General features: G+C 44.6%; 1 protein-coding gene and 1 pseudogene across 1 annotated transcript in view; one reads left to right on the top strand and one right to left on the bottom strand.

Moving 5' to 3' along the window:
• The window catches only part of USP31 (ubiquitin specific peptidase 31), a 54361-nt gene extending 41471 nt beyond the window's left edge, over nucleotides 1-12890 (bottom strand). The window contains exons 1-6 of the mRNA XM_015563887.1: nucleotides 12804-12890; nucleotides 9197-9334; nucleotides 8046-8134; nucleotides 7864-7956; nucleotides 7139-7274; nucleotides 4095-4239 (exon numbers count right to left, since the gene is read on the bottom strand). Of these exons, the coding sequence (XP_015419373.1) occupies nucleotides 4095-4239; nucleotides 7139-7274; nucleotides 7864-7956; nucleotides 8046-8134; nucleotides 9197-9334; nucleotides 12804-12890 (688 nt within the window). The remainder of the gene's footprint in view (nucleotides 1-4094; nucleotides 4240-7138; nucleotides 7275-7863; nucleotides 7957-8045; nucleotides 8135-9196; nucleotides 9335-12803) is intronic.
• On the top strand, nucleotides 1154-1664 carry LOC102755595 (annotated as a pseudogene).
• Nucleotides 12891-15623: the final 2733 nt, after the last annotated feature.

Here is a 15623-nt window from a genome sequence, read left to right as displayed (position 1 = left end):
ATGTGACAGGTTAGAGCCATAACCCCCCCGATCGATCCTGCCTTGAGTGTGACAGGGGGCGGTACCCCAACCCCCAATCGGCCCTACCCTGAGCGTGACTGAGGGTGGCATCGCAACCTCCTCATCTGCCCTGCTCTGTGCATGACAGGGGGCAGCGCCCCAACTCTCCAATTGGCCCTGCTCTGTTCCCGACCAGGGGCTGCACCTAGGGATTGGGCCTGCCCTCTGCCACCCGGGAGCAGGCCTAAACCAGCAGGTCGTTATCTCCCGAGGAGTCCCAGAGTACGAGAGGGCACAGGCCGGGCTGAGGGACCTCCCCTCCCCTACAAGTGCACAAATTTTTGTGCACCGGGCTTCTAGCCTACACTAATAAAAGAGGAAGATGCAAATTGACCTTACCTTAGTAACACCCACCAGCCAATCAGGAGTGGGTATGCAAATTAACCCACTAAAGATGGTGGGTTAATTTGCATACACAGGTGCCAGACGGCTGGGGGGGGAGCATTCTGCACCACCCCCAGCCGCTCCGGGCCTCTGGGCAGCGTGGGAAGGCAGAAAGGCAGCTCTGGGCCACAGCAAAGGCGGAAAGGGGGCTCCGGCCGCAGCTAAGGTGGTGCTGGCAGCCAGGGGAAGGAAGGCCCATTCTTGCACGAATCTTCATGCATTGGGCCTCTAGTATTGTAATAAGTACATATGTTGTCAGATGGGTACCAGATTCATCGAGGTGATCATTTCATAAGTTATATAATGTCTACTCAGGGTGTCATACACCTGAAACTACTATAATATTATACATCAACTCTAACTTCAAAAATAAAAATTTTTATAAAAAAGAAAAGACACTTATCAAAAAAAGTAAAAAGATAACCTAAGAATGAAGGAAATTTTTGCAATCATATATCTGATAAGGGTCTACTACCCAGCATACATAAGGAACTCTTATAACTCAACAACGAAAAGATAAACAACCCAATTTAAAAACAGAGGAAGGACTTGAAAAGACATTTCTCTGAAGAGAATATATAACTGGCCAACAACCACATGAAAAGATGATCAGTTCATGTCATTAGGAAAATGCAAATAAAAACCACAATGAGGGGGCGGGCTGGAGCGAGGCTGCAGGGGCTGGAGGGCCACATTCTGGCTGCTGGCACTTCGGGGCAGCAGCTGCAGCCAGACCCCAAGCTGGGCCATCCCCGCCACTCACTGGGTGGTCCTCAGCGACGGCATGCAACTCCCCACCAACCCTCAGCACTACAGTACCATCCCCGGCGGCACACTCTTCGGCACCACCCCGGGAGGTACCAGGATCATCTATGACCGGAAGATTCCTGATAGCGTGTCGGAATTCACCTGTGACCAAAACAGCCCATGGGACCTGCCCACCATTCTGGGCGTCACTAGCCCTGTAAGTGACAAGCCCCCCACAGAAGCCAGCCAGAACCATCTGCAAAACAGCTCTGAAGCCAGCAGGAGCAGGCGGTGAAGAGTCACAGTTTGAGATGGACATTTAAAGGACCAGCCATCAGACTGAGCAATGCGTCTGGGCCTCTCTGGCCCTTTTCCGGAGAAAAGTCACACCAGCAGTTACCATCCTGGGCAGGCAATGGGTGTGGGGTCAACCACCCTCGTCCTCTGCTCCCGCAGTCAGGGCACCTGCTCCCCCTTCCTCTTGGTGAACACCAGCAGATACCTCTTTATGCCTCCATTCATGCAGGAGCTGGCATGCCAAGGGGAGTGACTCTCCAGAGCACACACCCTGCCGCCTGAGCCAGGAAGTGGACTTGGAGGAGCCCTTCTGAATGACCATGCCACTCTCTTCTGCTGAGGGCACACCACCCCTTTCTTAGGTTGGTGTGCCTGGGGAAGTTCCCCTCCCCTACTTCCCCAACAGAGGAAATCAAACTGCTCCCCCTGCCCTTAGGCAAAAAAACCAAAACAAAACAAAAAAACACAATGAGATACCACTTCACACTCACTAGGATGGCCATAATAAAAAAACCGAAAATGAAAAATGTTGGCAAGAATGGAGAGAAATTGTAACCCTCATATATTTGTTGTTAGAAATAAAAACAATGTAGCTGCTATGGAAAACAGTTTGATAGTTCCTCAGAAAATTAAAGAGAATTACTGCCGGAAGCCCGTTCAAGCATGACAGCAGGGCTGAATCTGGGGATGGCTGATGGCATTTCCCCAAACCTGAAAAGGGATGATTGCTTGGCTGCCAGACAGCTCAGGGCATCTTAATCTACATGTTATTGCCTCCTACTGGCCAAACACCTGAACAGCCGTAGGCTAATTCTTCCATTCTGACAATGACTCTGTATACGAAACCTGACCCTTTGAAGTGTATATCTCTGCCTCGCCTCAGGACAAACTGTGTTAATAAAAAGCTTGGGGTCCTGAGTCGAGGGGATCTTAGCTTCCTTTAAACTAGGCTCCTCTGACCCCCAAATGCCTTACAAAATTATCTTTTGTCTCTGGACTCCTATTTAATCTATGCACAGTCTTCTCCAGATTTCCTCAACCCTTCTTAATGCTGGAACAAGAACCCCGGCAAATTACCATATGACCTAGCATTTCCACTCCTAGTTATATAACCCAAAAGAAATGAAAACAGGTTATTCAAAAAAAATATTTATACATGAATGGTCACAGCAGCACTACTTAATAATGGCCAAAAGATAGAAACAACCCAAATGTCTATTGACAGATAAATAGGCAAACAAAATGTGGTCTATACATATAATGGAATAATATTCAGCCATAAAAAGGAATGAAGGACTGATACACATTGCAACATGGATGAGCCTTGAAACATAATGCTAAGGGAAAGAAGTCTGTCATAAAAGGTGACATGCTCTATGCTTCCATTCATGTCTAGATAAGGGAAATGTATAGAGACAGAAAGTGCTTGCTTTAGGACTGGGGGTGGGGAGGGAAAAAAGGGAAAGGGGTTCTTGGGGAAAGAAAGGGGAAGCTATTGAGACAGAAGATGGGGAAATAAATTATCAGCAAACAACAGGTAAAGTTTAAAGCATGCGACATGCTTGTGTCAGATTTCTTAAAAGTAAGTATCAAGAGAAGGTTTCTACATTAAAGGTATTAGAATTTAGAAATTGAGCATCAGATTTGGTAAGCATAATACAAAACAAATTTACAGTAATACATATATAAATAACTTGACTGCTGTAATAAGATGCCAAAGTGGCCACTTAAGGGAGAAAGTAGTCTCAGAAATGTTAGGAATTAAGGTAATATCCTTGCCTAAAGCAGTAAGAACTGTCCTCTTCTAGGAAAATATGTTACCATAAAATCTGTACCATTACTAGAGGCCCAGTGCACGAAATTCGTGCACAGGTAGGGTCCCTAGGCCTGGCCAGCGATCAGGACCAACTGGGATCTTCTGGCTGCCAGCTGGGGCCTTCCTTCATTCTGAGCTGGCCCCTGGTTGTCAGCGCACATCATAGCAAGCGATCAAACACCCGGTCTTCCGGCTGAACTCCCAAGGGGATAATTTGCATATTAGCCTTTTATACATAGACTAGTGGCCCATTGCACAAAGATTCATGCAATAGGCCTTCCTTCCCCTGGCTGCCGGCACTGGTTTTCCTCCAGCACCCAGGACCCAGGCTTTTGGTCCAGCCACACCAGTGAGGCTTGGCTTCTCTGCTCCGGCTGCTCCCAGCCCCTCCTTTTTCTCCCCCCAGCTCCTCCAGCGGAGCCCAGGGCAGGCTGGAAGCTTGGCTTCCTCTGTCGCCGGGTGTAACTCAAGCCTCCTGCTCACTCCAGCTCTGTGGCCACTGCCATCTTCAGTCTTCACTCTGTGCCTGCATATGCAAATTAACTGCCAACTTTGTTGGGCTAATTTGCATAGTCACTCTGATTGGTGGGTATAGCGGAGTGGCGGAGTGACAGAGTGATGGTTAATTTGCATGTTTCTCTTTTATTAGTATAAATTTTAAAAAATGTGTTATGTGTATTTTACCATAATTTTAAAAATGATACTATCATGTAATAGACATCTGAAAAGGCAGACAGCGGTTGACCCACACAGCTATTATGTGGCATTATGGAAACATATGCTCATTTACCTCTCTGACTGAGAATTCCTTCAGGCCTAAATATTTCTGGAGTCTCAAAGGCAAAAATGCAGTCGCTTTCATGGACTGTTTCCAGGTCATCTGTGTCACAAAAGGAACGATGGAACCCATCATAGTACATTTCTGTTAACACAATCTAAAAACGGGGAAAAAGCAAACAACGGAATAAGCAGGAAGTCAATATGAATGGATCTCCTAATTCCCCATGAACTTCCCCAGGCCATCAGGACCTAACCGGTGAGGCCTCTGACACATCACAGGGCCCACATTATTTGCCTTTAATAAGAGAATCTTGGAAGCACAGGATCCCCCGTCATGAAGAGCAATGTACTTTGCTCTCAGAATGTGATGGCACTAAATCCAGAGTTCCTCTGAGTTCTGGTGGAGAAGAGACCCAGGAGATGAGAGGTACCCATTTCACGGGGAAGAAACTAGAGAAGGCAGTGACCTGACTGAGGTTATACCAATATTCAATCTCTGACAATGACAGAGTCCACATCTGGCTCCAAGACTGACTCCTACATCATTAAATTTTCTTCTTTCCAGGTTAAAAAATGTCAAATAACCATCAATATTTGTATTAGGGAAAAATTTAAATCAACTCAAATGTCCAACAAGAGGAACTAGTTAAATATATTATATCCCAGTGGTCGGCAAACTGCGGCTCGCGAGCCACATGCGGCTCTTTGGCCCCTTGAGTGTGGCTCTTCCACATGCGGGCGTGCACGTATAGTGCGATTGAAACTTTGAGGCCCATGCACAAAAGTCGGTTTTCAGCCTGGGCAAGTCTATTTTGAAGAAGTGGCGTTAGAAGAAGTGGGGGGTGTCGGTCGGTCAGATGACGGGAGACGTGGCGCAGGTGGGCCGCGGGATACGCAGTGCGGGGGGTGGCGTGTGCAATTCATGCACGGGTCAGATGACGGGAGACGTGGCGCAGGTGGGCTGCGGGATACGCAGTGCGGGGGGTGGCGCGTGCAATTCATGCATGGGTTGAGTGAGCCAGTCAGTTAGCAGTCTCATTGTGCAGTGGTTAGTGCTAGTCGCGTCCGCAAATCGCAAAAGTACCTACTTGAAGCAAAAAGTTACTTGTATTTTTCCAACCAGTTCCAAATCCTACAGGTATTTTTGTCATCAATTTAAGAATTGTAATTCTTTTGTGTTGGTGGCTTTCATTTTATTATAAAATGAAACATTTTTTTAGGTGCCCTGTTTGAGATGGCTACAAAGAAGCAGCAAAGAAAAATGGAAGATGAAAACTGTGAATTTAAAGTTGAATGTACCTACCTATATAGTTTAAGTTTAAAAAATTTGGCTCTCAAAAGAAATTTCAATTGTTGTACTGTTGATATTTGGCTCTGTTGACTAATGAGTTTGCCGACCACTGTTATAGCCCTACTTGAATTAGAAGGCTATTACAAAGAATGAGCTATAAATAACTGCATTAACATGAAAAAATCTCCTAAGTAAATAAGAAGGTAAAGAACAATGAGTTCATTTTTATAAAATGATAAATGTAGTATATGCACAGGAAAAAACAGGAATGAATTTATAGCATAATGTTAAAGTTAGTAACCCCTAGTTCTCAGATACTTTATATAAGTTTTGTTTCTGAAATGGCTGAGTATTGCACAGTAACACAGAAAAACAAAAGATGGTAAACAATGGTGACATTCAGGGCTCTGTTACATGCTCAGCAGCACTGTCTAGTGGAAAAGCACTGGATGGGGCATGAGGAGGTTCCAGTCCCGGCCTGTCACCAACCAGCCCTGTGACCTTGAACAAGTCACATGTTTTTTCTGAGCCTCCTTCCAATGAAGGGTTTGGACTGGACCCCTTTGGTTTCCTTTACGAACACAAACATAATGAGTCTATGAGGTGAAGGGGGGGAGTGGCTGAGTCCACGAACAGTCCAAGGAAAATACTCCTGACCTATGTTCTGTCTATGATTTAATGACCACATTGTTTTTCTGCAGGCGAACATGTAATCATAAGTCACTTTCTCCAGCAAGAACAATGAGGTCAAAAAAAACTTGTAATTCTATCACTCATTCAAACCACATGCAAAAAGAACCAGACAGGACTGAGAGCTGTAAAGAGACAACAGATTTGCCTGGACACACACCTACGCCTCCCTCCTCTCTGCCTTTCCCCTTATCCTGAAGGAAAAAAGCGAATCAACGCGCTCTTAAGTGTAAGGAAAAATGTGAACACTTTATGAACGTGCCAGTACCGGTCTACGAAAATGTGTGACATTTGCTTCTTAGGGCAGCACTACTGTTTGTTTTACTGTGATGACTTCCGAAATGAGGCTGTCTGCAGCCCAAGTACGTAACAGCTTTCCTATGCGAGTATGGCAGCTTCCTGAAGTGATCTAGGGAGCAGCTACTCAGCCACTGACTCATTTTGCCTTAGTAAACCCCATTAGGGAATGTTTTTCCAAATAAAATCGTAACAGTGAACTGAATAAAGAATGTGTGCAAAAATATGTCACGCCACAAACAGGCCAAACATATTTTGGACCAATTAAAATACAAAAAATTTACCCAAAAATGAAAGGGATGCACAACTTCCTTTTTCTTATCTAAACAAGGTAAGAGATTGGTCCGGCTCTAACCAGAGAACAAACAGAACTGAGCATCTATGTGCAGGAACGAGCCAGACGCCCATTCTAATCACATGATGGCAAGGGGTTATCAAGAGCCACTGCTCAGGCTCTCTAAGCCTCTTTGGCTTTCAAATACCACAGGGATGTTCTTCCCACATAAGCCTCCACCGGATGATTCAAGAGGGTTAAGTAATTATACATAAAGTCACAGCTTTTCCTTTTAAAAATGTATCCACAGTTAAAGAAACATGAAAAGGTCTTATTGTACATTTTTCTCCTCTGGGTCTTAATTTCCCTTTTCCTCACCACAGAAACAACTGGTTTGACACTTCTATCTAACCATACTTGGCAGAGAACCGTTAAAAAATTCCCGAACAGAAAGCCACCCCTCCGGGGCTCCTTGTGCAGTCAGTGTGAGCAGGCGGACTACCTGGTCAGTGGGGATCTTTGTTTCCAGAGACACTGCTTCCCGAAGTCTGGCGACAGTCCCCGACAGAGGCACAGCCACGCCAATCCGCATGCAGTGAGAACACTTTCCTTGGTACACTACGGTGACATAGAGAGGCCTGTACAGATCAAAGTCAGATCTTCTTATTAGTTGCTTATTTCAACTAAAATATAGAAGCAAGACAAACCTGATTGGAAATCAATGTAAAACTGAAGCTAACCCACACCTTTATTTAGAAGTCAATAGAAAAACTCATTTGGGCCTAAGTAAAACTCTCCAACAATAATTAAGAGGTCTCTGGAAAAGGTAAGCTTCAAAAAACAACAGTATAACATATCAATACTTGGTTCTGTGCTTTGTGTTTCCCTTAAAACGGTGTAACTCCTGGAAATTTTGAGAAACAGTTCAAATAAAGCAATTAACTAAAAGTGCAATGTGGGGGCCTAAAGAATCTAGAAGGCACTCAACAACCTTCCCCTTTCCCCACGCTGTGGATGGATGACCAAGTGGACAGACACACCTGTCCATGCACCCTGCAAACTCAGAAAGGCATTCATAAATTTCTGTAAGGTTTTAACAATGCTTGTATGTAACGTATCATTAATCCCATTACTTGTCTAAGTAAGTAAGAAGACCTACTAGGAGCCTTCAAAGGAAAAGGAACACAGAGTAATGTGCCACCTTAATTTTAGTAAATCTGCTCTTACCTTGTGTAGGGTAGAGGGATTGGCAAAGAAATGCAGAGGAAAGGGTCAAAAGTGTTGCTCTGCTTCTGACAATGAGGACATGTCAGGGAGGATCTTCAAAAAACAAAATGTAGGATACCCACATTAAGATCACCTACAACCACAGAAGCAGGCAACATAAAGGAAATTTAATTTGCTCATACCTGTATTGGGCTTGAAAAAGTTCTTGTACAAAAGTGCTACAGACAGGAAAAGATGGTCCCTCAGGCATCATATCAGACTCTGATGGTGGCTTAAAAGAAGAAAGTACAATTTCACAGACTGAAAGTACCAATTATTGACTGAAGATGACTCTGAAAGTGTCATAAATGTCCCTGACTTCTTATACATTCTATGCATCAGGTCCAGATGTTCCAGTGAAAGGTATCTGCTAAAGGAACCAGAACACAGCAGCCGGGCCGTGGGTCACAAGAACTCATCTCTTCACAGGCTCTCTCACACATCTCCATCTCTCCACCCCATCCAGGCGGTTCCTCCCTAGGACACTCCAATCTCCTTCCAACTCTTGATGTCCTGCTCTAACCTCTTCCAGGAAATTAATCCCAACCACTAAGTTCTCTAGCACATACTAGCTGCTGATTTTGGTGCTTAATCACTCTCCTTCATATTTCACTAACCTTTCTATGTCTCTCCACTAAGAGTCACTGAGTACCTGCTATTACGTGTAGAGAGCACTGCAGAGGGCTTACCAAAACAAGAAATTTAAATTTTGAGGTACTGAGCAGAATTATCAAAAATTTTAAAAGCTGCAAGAGAAAGGCAACTCTTTATCTTAATTACTTCCATTATAAAAATCATAATGTGACCCATCATAGTAAGGCTACATGCATGAAAACTGAGGATAAATCACTCTTTCTCAGTATGAATACTCTGGCAGTTCAGTTCCTACACTTGAGTCCAATCCTAACAACAGACATCACCCGTTTCCTGTTTGACTGTGTCCATTCCAGCGACCTACAGGCTATGGGTCTCACTGGACTAGAAGGCAGGTGTTTGCTTTAATAACAGTTTAGTGAGAAGGAACCACCTAATTTTAGTCTAAAGTTAGTCATAGAAGCAAATGCGTCCCCTCTCATTAGACTGTAAGCTCGGGGGACAGTGCCTCTGGCATCTCACACTCCCAACACAGTAGTCAATGTGGAGAAATCCTCTAAGTATCCATGGATTTTATACTCACCTAGCGCTTACACAATGTCACTACAGCAAGTAAGTGCAAACTGCAACGGCTCCTGAGAGGTTTGGGAGAATGGACCCTGGGCTTCCGCTCCCGGGCTGCTGGGCGGGGCACCCTCACCTTCACAGGAGGCTGGCCGCTCTGCTTCACAGCATGATTGAGGTCTTCGTGAACTCGGTCCAAAAGCCACAACAGAAACTCCTGGGCGTCGTGCTGGGAGTTCCCCCGGTACTGCAGTGCATTCTTTGACACAATACTCTAGAAAGGTACATAAACCAGCACGAAGAGCGTAAGTCCTGGCTCTACGATAAACTGCTCATAATCCCAAAGAGGGATGGATGCAAGCTCTCAGGGGTTGTAGAGGACTTCCCAGAAAGACCAATGTAAAAACAGGTGCTAAAAACAACAGAAAGACAGGTACTCAATGTAAAACCCATCCCAGGAACATGCATCAAAGACTTCAATGTGCCTACCCAGGAATCCCACTTTAAGGAATATAGCTAAAGGAAACCATCAAAATAGTTATGACATCTAAGAGGATATTCACTCATCAGACCTTTTCATAGCAAAAAACAGGTGATTACTTGAACATCTTAAAAACAAGAAGTTTTACAATTACCATATTGTTACTTTGTACACCTGAAACCACCAAAATGTTATGTCAATTACACTTTAGTAAAAAAAAGAGAATTGGTTACCTAAGTAACCAAAGTATAAAATAAACAAGTCTACATCACATAAACATTGAGTAAATACATGGGAGGGAGAGACGGATCTTAGAATTCCAAATAGTTTATGTCACTAATGCCCCTCCAGGAGTTGGACCTTGAGAATGGGCTATGATAGTGACTTGCTTTCAAAGACTTGAATATGGGAGAGGATAGCCAGGGAAAGGCTGCAGCTGAACTGAATGAAATAAGATCATGGGCTCTGGAGCATGTAGCCTCGGTTCAAATCTCTGTCCCGCCGCTTATTATGTGTGAGGTCTGGGCTAACTCCCCTCCAAAGTGAAAAGGACAATAACGATTTAGTGTGATGGTTCAGTGAGAACACATGCAAAACATTTCACATGTAAATGAGTAATTAAGCACTCAAATTTTAACAATGAATATTGGACTTGTACAATAGGGAGACAACTACACAAAGCAAGAGCAGTTCGGAGACAAATGAAATGAGGAGGCATGAGATAATGAGGGTCTAAGACAGCGGTTCTCAAACTGTGGGTCATGACCCCTTTGGGGGTCAAACAACCCTTTCACAGGGGTCGCCTAAGGTCATCGGAAAACACATATATAATTACATATTGTTTTTGTGATTAAGCACTATGCTTTAATTACGTTCAATTTGTAACAATGAAATTGGGGGTCACCACAACATGAGGAACTGCATTGAAGGGTCGCAGCATTAGTAAGGTTGAGAACCACTGGTAAGCTAAAGCAGTGAGGGCAGAAATGTGAGGCCAAGTCTGAGAGATTTCGAAATTGAAGCAGTAGAATCAACAGAATTTGTGAGCTAATGGATGTGGAAAGTGAGGAAGGAGGCATTAGTGTCACCCAGGTGTCTTATCTGGATGATGCTCAACTGATGGTACTTTCCTCAAGACAAAATAAAAAAGGAAGAAGTCTGGGAAAGAGGGTGATGAGTTCCCTTTCGAATCCACTGCACTTGCAGTTCTGTGGAACCTCCCAGTAGAAGTATCTGGTGAACAAGTGAAAAATACAGATCTGGGCTCCATGGAAGTCTGTGCTAAGGACAAGACTTGGAAATCAACAGATCAGTGGTAGTTAAAACCATGAGTACGTCTGATCACTCAGACATACTCATGACATGGCACCCAGAGGACACCTATATTTAGGGGCCCTCAAATAAGACCAAAAAAGTCAGCAAAGATGTGGCAAAAAAATCAGGAGACAGGAGACCCAAGAGTCAAGAGAAGAGAGTCATGCAGAAAGTGACCAATAGTATTCAAAGCTGAAGAATGATAAAGTAAGCCAAAGAAATAAAAGCTGTCCATTATATTTTTCCAATAAAGATAATCGTGACAGAGATTTAAAGGGGATAGATTTTTAATTTGATTATGAAAAAGAAGCATCACAACTTGATGGTCAATTACTAGTAGATATCAATGAAACATAAAGATGACTTACAAAGATTCCAATTTAGGGAGAAAAAACTCAAAAGGACAAAAATGAGAGTATATTGAGGTGGCACGGGCAAAACTTACTACTGACTGAAGTGAGCAAGGGAAAGGAAGGACCCTGAAGACCAACAAGGATGCCCCCTGGGTGCCATCTCGGAAAGCAGTACACAAAGGAGATGGCTATACACACCCGGAGTTCACTCAGTGTGGGGGAAAGTCTTCACCACAGGACAAAACCTCCCCCCGAGGCCAGGTGCCACCCAATCACCAAATCCATTTCTTCTTTCTTAGCCCTCACCTACTCAATCTCCCTGTAGCAGTTTCTACACTTGATATCTTCCTTAATTTTGAAATGACTTGGTTTGTGGCCTTATGTTCTCCTTTAGGAGAATCAAAACCAGAGCCATTGGTATGGACAATGGAAGAGGGTGAGCTACAAAAGAGAAGATTTCCTAGTAAAGGAAAACAGTTCAAGAAAAAACATCAGCACTAGCCACAGTGACTCAGGATGGAAGAGAAACAGGTGACTGGTGGCACTGGATTTCGGGAGACACCACGTTTTTAGTGTCTGACTTAGGCGGACAATGATGTCAGGAACAGCAGAAGACTGCAGCGCTTTGGCAGGATCCCAAGTGAGGTTAAGTGTGGTGCTCAGGAAAGACACCTGAGCTGGAAGTTAAATCAGAGAAGCACACACCTATCCCGAGAGCATAGAGGCAATAACCCAGCCAGGACAGAATCTTGAAGAATGCCAGCATAGAAGGTACAAGTCACAGAAAAGAAGCCAAGAAGATAAGAGAGTGGCAGAACACAGGCAGAGGGAGGAGAAAACTCCAGGGGATGAAAGCAACAATGTAAACTTCTGCAGAAAAGTCAAGACAGGCACTGAGACAGGGCCTTTGGAATAGCAAATCAAGAGGTTGGCTGCCTGTGCAATTTCAGTAAAGCAAACAGAGAGGGTGAAAGAAGACCACTCTTCGCATCCAAGAAGCCTCCTTATAAAAGGCAGGAGAAAAGACGCTGTGACTACCTAGAGGGGGGCCTGACTGACACAGCAGAGGCACCTATATGGTGAGGGCAGACGCTAACAGAAAGCAGACACCTGAAGAAAGGCAATGCTTTTGCTTTTTCTTTTTCTTTCTTTCTTTTTTTTTTTTTATTGGTTTTAGAGAGAGAGAATAGGAGAGAAACTTCAATGTGAGAAACATCGATTGGTTGCTTCCTGCACACGCTCTGACCAGGGATCCAAACCTGCAATCCAGGGAGGTGCCCCGACCAGGAATCAAACATGCCACCTTTTGGTGTGTGGGACAACCCACCAACCAACCGAGCCACCTGGCCAAGACAAGAAAGACGATTCTTCAGTCAGGGGAGAAGGAGGGATTCAGAATAGGCAAACTGCCTTAGAAAGGAGGTGGGAGAGACAGGAACGGAGGTAAGGCGATGTAATGGTTCAGAGAAGTTAGGCAGGAAGGTGGGAAGTTTGATTTGAATTGTTTGTTTGTGGAGGAAGCGGAGGACAACTGCCAAGAGGAGTCTTGGGTACAGCAGGGGTAGAAACAAGGATCGTGGCGCACAGCGGGGTACACAAGTTGCCAGAAGCATGGCCAGCTTCTGCTCGGGACCCCCTCCTCTACTTCCCGTGAGGGAGCAGGGAGTCCTCAGCATCTGCATCCCAAGAAACAGATGAGCTGAAACTCAGTGCTTCATTCAGTGTCAGAGCAAATACTTAGGGACAGTGTCATCAGATTTCAGGGTGGAAACAATATAAGCTCTTTATCAGGCTTGCATTCAACTTCATTTATGCTTCCTGCCACTGTCACCTCAGCTCACCCAGCACTTACCCACCAATCACTGTGTCCCAGGCGCTGTGCTCAGGCCGCTCAGCAGGATTGTTGTTGGGCGCGGTTAAACAGGCCACAGGGACTCCCACAACCCTCTGCAACTGGGGCAAAACTGCTCTGGGTCAACCTCGCCCTCATCACTACATCACAAACTGAAGGAAAGCTTACAGAAGACCTCACGGAACATACACAAACACAGGCTCCTCTTTCTGCCCCTTCACAATGGTGACATCTTCCTGCTGCAGGTACCCAAGGGGCTTCCCTTTAGCCCCAGGCAAAACAAATTATAAAATAATCTAATAACCACCCTTAGTATGTTATAGGACAGTGGTCAGCAAACTGCGGCTGGAGAGCCACACTCAAGGGACCAAACAGCCGCATGTCACTCGCCAGCCGCAGTTTGCCGACCACTGTTATAGGAGAAAGAAAAGTAGTGGGAGTCAAGAAACCACAGGGAGCCCGGCCAGTGTGGCTCAGTTGGTTTAATGTAGTCCCATGCACCAGGAGACCACGGGTTTGATTCCTGGTCAGGGCATGTGCCCAGGTTGCAGCTTGGTCTCCAGTAGGGGGTGTGCAGGAGGGCAGCCAATTCATGCTTCTCTTCCTCTCTTTTTCCCTCCCCCTCTCTAAAATCAGTAAGAAGATATCTGATTTTTTTTAAAAGACAGTTACAAAATGTTGGATGTTTTATTTAAAAAAAAGAAAGAAAAAATGAGTTATTTCTGGTACAGAGTTCCTCGACCTTTATAGACACAAGGGCCTACCACAGGGTAACTCAAATCGAGATATCCCTGTAGCCAAGTTCTCATGAACCAAATTCAGGAACTAAACAGATGTGGAAAGCAAGAGCTATGTGCACTGTTGTAAAACTAACTTTGGACATTAAACAAACTTGCATGCACCACAAAGACTTGGTGACAGAAATTCACTGCTTGGAATATAGACCAGGAAAAGGCACATATCTTGTCTAAAAAGGTTGACAAAGGATTACTCCATTTCAAGAAATTATAACTAAGGGTGGAGTATGGTCAAGAGCATTAGAGCTGGGATAAAAAATGAAATATAAAAAAGAAACTACGACAAGTGGTTCAGTGAGATGATCAAGGAGCAAAGACTTCCCAACAGATCATAAAGCTGTACAGGCACAAAACAGAGCAACAAGAGAAGACTCCCAAGTATGTGACAGTGGTTGGAAGTTTCCACTAGAAATGCAATAGAAACACAAAGACTGGGTCCTAAACACCTGAGTTCAAGTCTTCTTTCCACTTTTTACTTAGCATTTCTCTGAGCCCTGGGTATCTTTTCTGCAAAATGGTGATGGGTATATTTTTCTAAAAAGATTATTGTGGCACTTCAAATCATAAAGCATTTCATAAATTCTAAAACTCTATATGGCTGCTGTTACATAACTTTCAAAAGTCAAGAGTAAAGAAAAGAATTACCCTATGGTGCTATAGGGTACCATATTTGGAAAATCCCAAAGAGAAAGCAAAGGAGAAAATACCTAAAGCTTTGTCTCCTGACTCATGGTTACACATTAGAATCATCTGGGAAATTTTTAAAAATAAAAACCATGTCCTGGCAGCAGATCCAGGCCTATGGTGGGATCTGATCACCGCTCATCTTTTATCAAGTGTGATTCTTTTTTTCTTTTTTTAATAATTCAAATGGGAAGCCAAGACGGAGAAAGAACATGGCCACACCAGAAAAGCTCTGCAGATTCACTTCTAAAAGCACTAACATTTAGGAGAGGCTCTTTGGTCCTCACTGGACTACCATCACTTATCACACTGTATTTTATTCATATCAGGAAATACAATATCATATCTGCCTCCACCACTGTACCGGGATAGAGATATTCTCAATATTATCTGCCCCACCCACACCCCCCACACACACCTAATAAATGCAATAGTTGACACAAAGATAACAAGCACGTTAATATTTGAGTGCTTATAATGTATCAGGCATTACACTAATTGTTTATAGGTGTTATCTACACTAACAAAAGAGAAACATGGTAATTGGCGTACGACCGCTACCCTTTTCATTGGCTAATCAGAGAGATATGCAAATTAACTGTCAGCCAAGATGGCGACCGACAGCCAGGCAGCTTGAAACTAACATGAGGCTTGCTTGCCTCAGTGACGGAGGAAACCAACGTTCCCCGCCTGCGGCTGCAGGCCTCTGAGCCTGCAGTTTCAAACATTGTAACAAATACCGCTGGACTTCAGCCAGCAGGATCGCAACATTGTATGCAAAGGCCAGAAACCTACTTTCAGCAGCGGAGGCCTAAGAGCTGGAGCCAAGACTCAAAGCTAAAGCTGGCCGAGAATCAAAAAGAAAAAAAGGAGCGGTTGGGAGCTTCAGTCACCCCCACCCTGAAAACAGCCCTAAGCCCCTCAACCAGACTGGCCAGGCACCCCAGTAGGGACCCCTACCGTGAATGGTGTGTGACCAGCTGCAAATAGTCATCATCCCCTCACCCAGACTGGCCAGGCACCCCAGTGGGGACCCCCACCCTGATCCAGGACACCCTTCAGGGCACACCAGCCAGCCCAAC

The sequence above is a fragment of the Myotis davidii genome, unplaced genomic scaffold (genome assembly GCF_000327345.1).
Source record: "Myotis davidii unplaced genomic scaffold, ASM32734v1 scaffold150, whole genome shotgun sequence".
Lineage (NCBI taxonomy): Eukaryota > Metazoa > Chordata > Mammalia > Chiroptera > Vespertilionidae > Myotis > Myotis davidii.
The sequence above is the reverse complement of the archived record's forward strand: the minus strand, read 5'-3'. Positions and strand labels throughout refer to the sequence as shown.